General features: G+C 36.2%; 1 protein-coding gene across 1 annotated transcript; it reads left to right on the forward strand.

The window, feature by feature from the left end:
* The first annotated feature begins 221 nt into the window (after nt 1–221).
* On the forward strand, nt 222–7,110 carry snx12 (sorting nexin 12). The gene is made up of 5 exons (XM_055051619.1): nt 222–572; nt 2,146–2,241; nt 3,321–3,445; nt 3,789–3,879; nt 6,307–7,110. Exons 1-5 carry the CDS (start codon nt 408–410, stop codon nt 6,358–6,360), a joined length of 531 nt encoding a protein of 176 aa, XP_054907594.1. The 5' UTR covers nt 222–407; the 3' UTR covers nt 6,361–7,110.
* Nucleotides 7,111–7,862: the final 752 nt, after the last annotated feature.

The following is a 7,862-nucleotide window of genomic DNA, read 5'->3' on the forward strand; positions in this document are numbered from 1 at the left end:
ACAAAATGTTCACTCACAAAAGCTGAAAACTCAATCCAATTTAAACTTTACTGGCAGACTTTACTTCCACAGTTAAAAACAATACATAAACTACAATAAAAACACTCCTCACTACCGGATTGTGGCATAAGTATTTTTGTGAGACGCTGCATTACTTCAGTGTGTCCTGTCCAGTCACCTCGGTGTCCGTTAGGGGGAGCAGGGTTTCAGCTCAGTACGGAACCGAATCAACGCATTTTCCAGATTCAAGAAGGGCAGGGCGGCTGGCCCCCGCAAGAGGAGAGCTGCTTCTCAGATTGCTTGTTGTGCTATCAGATGAGATTTCAGATTGAACTGTGTGGTTAGTTGTTTTTTTTTACCCAACACACAGACAAAATAGTTTGCATCCTAAAAGCACAGGAGGGAAAATGACAGATCCTGTTGTAGCAGACACTCGCCGGTTGAATTCCAAACCCCAGGACCTGACGGATGCTTACGGCCCCCCGAGCAATTTTCTGGAAATAGACGTTTATGATCCACAGATCGTGGGAGTCGGGCGGAACCGTTACACAACTTACGAAGTTCGGATGAGGGTAAGTGTCGAAGCACCGGTCTAAACACTTAAGAGTTAAATAGCTTCCTGTGCTAAGCTAACAGGTTATCACAGAATTGTTGCTTAGCCTGTTAGCATGGAAGAAGAAGGAGGTGTCAAGCTGAGGATGGCCGCCTGGGGTTTCTTGAGGCGGCGCGCCGTTAAAACTCAGATGCCGGGGATCAACCGCGGCCTGGTCGAGCTGATAGTTTTCGTCCCAGAGCTGTAGATGTTGTTAGCCTGAACCTCAATGTCGCCCTTCTTGAGTACGGCTGATGTTAGCGTATCTTATACTACAGCAACGACTTTCAGTTATTTAATTACATTTGGTAAAATGTAGCTACTTAATCCGGAATTTATGAAGTATAAAGTAAACACTGGAAAGCTAATGGCTAACCAGAATGAATTGTGGCAGTGTCAACAAATGTGCTAATTAAGCATTTCCTGCCTTTTACAAGCAGAAATGCATATAACCCTATAATGTTTGCAAACAAACGATGATGTATTTCGGATAATCCTGTAATTGCATAAAGTATCGAGATGCGTTTGCCTGTTGCTGTTTAAAAAAACTGCAGCTTCACCATACTTCCTTTGGCAGTTAGGGTTGTAAAAGTGTGAAGAAAAAAGAAAACCACGAACTCAGCGTAATTTTGAGGAAGCTGAGGTTGACCATTGTACCGACACAGGATTTGTTTAAGTTGGTGTCCTGCAACTTGTTTTTAGGCACTAAGTTTGTTGCCTATGTACAGTTAGGTGTTAGCATCACGTTTGAGAGTTGTAGAACTAATGAGAAATCATGAAAACAATTATGTGTGTAACTTTAAAAATATATATTTTAAAAACTGAAATTCTGGTTTATTTATGCAATCATGTTTACTCTGAAATGTCTGTAAATGCATTGCTCAAAATCATAAATGGTACAATTTAAAAAACAAAAACGGTCTCACTAAACCTGCAGATTTACCACTAAATCTACTGGTTTACCACTAAATATGCGGGTTTAGTGGTAAGAACTAGTTCCAGGTAATTGAAATGAAAGTTTCTTTAATCAGCCAAAAAGTTTTTTACAGTAGTGAACATCACCAGTTACATCTGTTTGGGTAACAAATCACCATAAAAACATTAAAAGAGAATGTTGTGTTTTGAAACATACAGATATTGAGCTAACATTCATCATCAAAAAATAAGAAAAAAAATGTAACTAATAGATCATACTTAACTAGGTGTGTCACTAAAAGAACAGGGAAAAGACATTGATTGTAATTAAATTTCAGATGTGTTTAAATTATAATTTGAAATTTCAAAACAACAACCAGTAGGAGCAAATTAAAAGCTGATTTAGGATAAAGATCTCTTTATAAATTTCAATCTTTTTTTTTTTTAATCTGTGAACTTTTTGCTAAGATTAAGTATAATAAAAATATTAACACTGGTCACATTGGTTTTTGTGACCAGTGTTAAAGGACGGTTTATTTGCTACAGTAAATAAAATGAATACATGAAACACTGCTAAAATTATATCAGAAATTATGTTAATGAAGGTGGTGTCACTATTTTTTCTGTTCTCTACCCAGACAAACCTTCCTATTTTCAAATTGAAGGACTCGTGTGTGAGGAGAAGATACAGTGACTTTGAGTGGTTAAAGAATGAGTTGGAAAGAGACAGTAAGGTGAGTATGCCGTTATTTAGTCATTAAATAGGCATTTTCAGGCGCGCTGGACATTTTACAATCTTTTTTTTGTTTTAGTTTTGAAGATTTGATTCTTTTCTGACTTGATTTTTGGTGTACAAATAGAAGCTGTGCGAAACAGGATATTTTCTTCTAAAGAAGCACAAAGTTCATGCCTGCCTGGAAGACATTTTTACCCAATTTGATAAAATGTCTTAATAATAATTATAATGGAGGAACTGGGTTCCTGTCTAAGAAAGAAATTCAAATAATTTCCTGAAAAAAGAAGGACTAAAAAGTACTTCTTTTTATAATCTAATTATAGTTTATTGTAGGGCAGGGGTATCAAACTCATTTTATGTCAAGATTATGAATGTCCTCAAAGGGGTTGTGGCAGAATTTATTGATGAAACATGACAAAACGTAAAAGAAAAAAATCTAGGTATTGTGGGTTTTTTTTAAAGGAGATACAAGAGTGGAGGGTGAAATTATCTTGTAGCTTTGGGTAAAATAACAGGGTTATTTGAAAAATCTTACCAGGGCGATAATACTGGTTTATATTGGGATGTTAATTTTGATGTCTGTTACCATCGGTCCAATTTTTCTACCTTCATCTGTGCTTTCAACTCTGTGAGCAGAAATCTGCTCACACACATGAACTCTTTCTGCTGTGAGAAACATTTAATTTAGCTTTTATCTCCTTACTTTACTGTTCAATAATTATTGCATCCATTTGACATAAATGCTGCCTCATGCTTTCTGATTTTTGTTGGCAATGAGTCCTGTGGTGTAAAATTGTCTGACTATTAGGACATTTTAAATCTGATGTTGAACATTTTACAAGACAAAATGCTCCACCACAATCCCCTCTTTTAATAAGAAGATATATAATAATTTTATGTTATTCAAATCAGATTTTATTTAATCTACATGGTTTAGGCTTTTTGCAAGTGCCTTTGGTCTTTTTCTTGTCAGAAACGTTTCAATTTCTTGCTTAAGGAGCAAAGCAACTTGATCAATTTGACAATTTTTCCTTTTAACACAATTTATGTTTGTTTTTTTCTTGTTTTCATATTCAGATTGTAGTACCGCCTTTGCCGGGCAAAGCCCTGAAGAGACAGTTGCCATTCCGTGGAGATGAGGGCCTTTTTGAGGAGGCCTTCATCGAGGAGCGGCGAGTCGGGCTGGAGCAGTTCATCAACAGGTCAAGAAGCTCAGCATCCTCCAAGTTATGAAAATATTATTCTGTTAAAGTGCATTACTGCTAAAAAAAAAAAGGACATTGTAATTTGTGAGGTGACAAAAAATATTATAAGAGGACTTTTTGGGACTTTATTGCAAAGCTTTTGGATTACATGTGGTAGGAAATAAATCAAAAATGTTTATTTTAACAGATTGACAATAGCTATCTCACTAGCTCTACATGGTGTAACCCAGTCTCTGTATTAACATGTTCTTTTTACTGATCAAAAACTGCATTCTGCTAGTTTTTCATGTAAACGACTAAAAGCAGGTGGTTTAATTTCTCCCTTTGTGTGTTTGTGCAGAATTGCAGGTCACCCCTTGGCCCAGAACGAGCGCTGTCTTCACATGTTTCTTCAGGAGGAAACCATTGACCGTAACTACATTCCTGGAAAAGTACGACACTAGGTTTAATGTGGGAAGATGGTGGGGAGGTGAAAACTGTAGGGGGTGTAGAACGGACTGCCTCTTGCCTTTATCTTCACAAGCAACTTCTCTTTCTCTCTCCCCACTTTCTTCTTCTTCTCTCACTCTGTATTTGATTGTGAACACTTTATGTTGGAGTTGAGAATACGTTCTTCTGCTACTCTTAAGGACGTGTCGACTATGTCTCAGACAACTTGGTGACTCTTTTCGCTCTTGTTCGTTTGTTTTAAAACTGTACAATAAGGAAGACGCTCCTAGTAGTTTTGATTGCATTGTGAATATACGGCTATTAATTGCATTAATTAGATTAATGTTACAGTTCATCAGGAACTTCTCTAATATATGTCACATATTCAAGATGGGAATATTATGTGAATAAACTAGAATAATGACTGTTTGCTTGAGCTAATGTTTATTTTAGAGATGCATACAGACTGTAACTGATATTTCTGATCTTGTTTTGTTCTCTTGTTTTTATTTATTTTTTCTTTTTAGGTATGAATGAAGTAAGTTTACTTTATTTTTATCTCTAAGAACTTTCTGATATTTAAAGGTGTTTGCATGGGGACTCTATAGACCAAAGGCGATAGTTCACAGATTCTTAAGTAAAAAATATGAATGCTACATATAAATCAGAAATCAGGCTGCTGTGACTCAGTCTTTTAATTATGCCTCACTGGTTACCTAAAACTAAAAATAAGGTTCTGCAATTCAGTTTTGTTTAAATTCAAATTTTATCAATTATGTTTTGGTTTGCAGAGGTTACTGAGTCAAGCAGTGCAAAAGCACATCTACTGTTTTAAAGTCATGTGAACTATTGTTTGTTAGGAAAGGAGGCCTGTACACCTGCCACAGTAGCTCTTTTAAATCATTCCTCAAACTAATTATGATGTATTTTTATAATCAATTGCACTAATCACTGCCTGCATGGCACACTTGCACGCTTTTTTTGTAATTATTCATCTGGCTGAGAAATTTGCTTTGCATCATGTAATCACCATTAAGTTGCCCAGTGTGTTAATTCAAACTTGAAACACTTTCAGACCTGGATGTATAGTATAAAAATCTGCATCTGAAAGACTTGGTAACTAGTTGTGCCAAAATTATGATATGCTTATTTTATCTTCAAGCTCCAACCTGCATCCAAATCCAATCTGTTTATATCTCTCGAACATTTCACATTTTAGCTTTTTGTAATGTCTTCTAGTGGGAATTGTGATGAACTGACACAATTCAACTCAGAATTGTGAAGTGGGAGGCAGAGAGAACTTGTTTCTCAAATTGATTTTGCAAATTAAAATCTGAAAAGTGTGATGTGTGCTTATATTTAACCTCACACTTTGTAGAATCCCTAGTTCAGAGAAATGACAGCCCTGAGTCTTTGCAGGTCTAGAAACTGACCTGCTCTTTGCAAAATTATCCAAGCTCAGCTGGACGGTGAGAATCCATGATTATTTATCTTCAAGACTTGAACAGGAGTTCAATTGGAATTAGGCCTGAACTTTGACTACACCATCCCAAAACACAAGTATGCTGTGGCCTAACCATTCTAGTGTTTTGGGGCTGAATACAAAGTGCACAAAACTTTTTTTAAGATTATTTGTCAAAGTTTTTAACTATGACATTTTTCTTCCTCTTCACACTTGTTAACAACTTTGACATATCAATATCCCAATCACATATATTGAGGATTGTGGTTGTTGTGTGACAAAATGTGAACATGTTAAAGGAGAATAAACATAGCAATTCATTTGTAGTTTGTGTCCAATGAATGAAATTTATGCAATCTCCATGCATTTTATGAAAAAAAAAATCATGCTTGTTGGTTGAATCAGTCTTTCCTGCTGAAATGGCACATTTGCACTGCATGATGCCCTAATGGTGAAGTCCGCTGCAAAGCATATACTAATTTCATCAGAGGTGTTGGGGTATGGATATCATAAAAATGTGGTACAAGCTGTTTTGTATTGTGAAGCTCCTATGAAATCTTCTGTTACAATGTCTGTTGAATGTTACATTTCAACGCAAGAAGAAAAAAGCAACATGAAATTTGTTAAAACTTATAAAAATTGCTGAGTTTGTCTTGAGTAGTGCTTGTGTGTCTAAGTAAGTCCAATGAGTCAGCATGTCCAGTGTTATTTCAGGACTCTTGAATAATCTGTGTTGTGTAGCTACTGCAGAGAACTGTTGCTTTTATGCATGCTGTAAAACTAAGGAAACCTGTCACCACTAACCAGGAGTGTTCAGCACTGATAAAATGAGCAACAATGCAGGAGGAGAAATGACAAGCTGTTGTGATCTGTTGTGTGCTCTATCCCTTAAGTCAGTGCACTAGTCTGTTTTTAATATTTTCATTTTCTGCAACTTGTTTCTCTCTTTTTCTCTCTTATTGGAAAGACAACAAAGACACCTGCGCCTGCCCTATGTACATTTATTTCTACATCACGTTAATACAAAGCTGATGGGAATGTGAGAAGTCTCCGGATATGCGAGAGGAACACTACTCCTGGACAAAAACTTAAAATCAATGTATGAATAAGTTCAGGTGTTTTCATTTGGTCATTCCACATACCATATGTACATTACTTTGAATAAATTGGTTAAGAAGAAAAAGTGCTATATACACGTTAATCTTTTTGTTTAATTTTTTTAACATTGATTATGTTTTCTGATTGCTTTCCAGTTGATCTGATACAAAACTGTCATTCGCTTTTATTGGTGTTCTAGCATTCTTTTCACGATAGCCTCCCAAAGTTACGCAACATGTAGCATTCGTGAAAAAGACAGCAACGTGTCATTCCGGTCAGCTTATTTTCCCTCTGATTACACTTTTTTTCTTTATTTGAATGCTATTAAAACAGGTTCAAGTGTTAATCCTGATTGTTAGTTACTGAATCAGCATGCCTACATATTGGCTGTATGTGGTCAGATCAGCTAGAAATAAAGTTAAGTTAGGTAAACGGCCATAATCTAAGCACTGTGACAAGCGGTTCATTACATGAACAATATTTTTTGCGGATCTGTTTTCGGGGGGATATGATATAAGGCTTCATTTGGTCTTACTTTCTGCTGTTTGATTCTTCATCAATATTATTGTGAAGTCTATTATTCTTACTACATACTGTCATTGCAGTTCCACTTTGGGTGGTGAGGAGGAACCTTGTTAATTCTGTCCACCAATAAATTTCCTGCTGCCTGCTGTGTCCTGTCGCTTTCTTTTTGTTTAGGAGGAAGGGAAATTTTAACTAGCCTTTTGTTTTGTCATTAGTGCATGAACTAGAGAGTTCAGGCTGGGTGACTGACCTGCAGGGGAACTAATTGGTTTAAAATGGGGAATAAGAGCCTTGTGGCAATGTTTTAAACTTTGTTACAGTTTGAAATTATCTTAATGTCGCATTAATGTTGAGGGTTTCACAGTTGCATTACTGTTTAAGCTTTAAGTTGAACAACTTTAATAGTTAAGATATGAAAGGTTTTCACTTTAGTTTAAACCAAGAAATTGTTCAAACTTTGGTTTACAAGTTTGGACTTGGGAAATACAACTTCTTATTGCAGTTGTATTGGCAGTTATTTATTCCTCATAAACTCAATAATTTTCTGGCCACATGTATTTGCATCCTTGGCTTATTGCAATAGCACTGTAAAAAGTATAAAAATGAAATCCCAAGTTTGGGGACCTGTGGTCAGCGTGGGAAAATTTCTGTTCCTGGTGCAACTGCAGCCACAGTTTTTCTAATATTTACCAGTTCTGTCCCTTAGGTTTAAGGTCCAGAGACTGGGGTGGGCCTGGATTGAGGATGATTTGTCTTTTGTCCCCTGAACAATTTCTGTGTTGACTTGGCATGTTTTTTTTTCTCAATCTAGTTAATGACTGGAAAAAGCCCAATCATGACCCAGTTTCAGTTCTATTCTACACAGTGTGCTTAAAAGACTTCATGTTGATTACACTTTAA

The sequence above is a fragment of the Poeciliopsis prolifica genome, unplaced genomic scaffold (assembly GCF_027474105.1).
Source record: "Poeciliopsis prolifica strain line A6 unplaced genomic scaffold, Auburn_PproV2 SCAFFOLD033, whole genome shotgun sequence".
NCBI classification, from domain to species: Eukaryota; Metazoa; Chordata; class Actinopteri; order Cyprinodontiformes; family Poeciliidae; genus Poeciliopsis; species Poeciliopsis prolifica.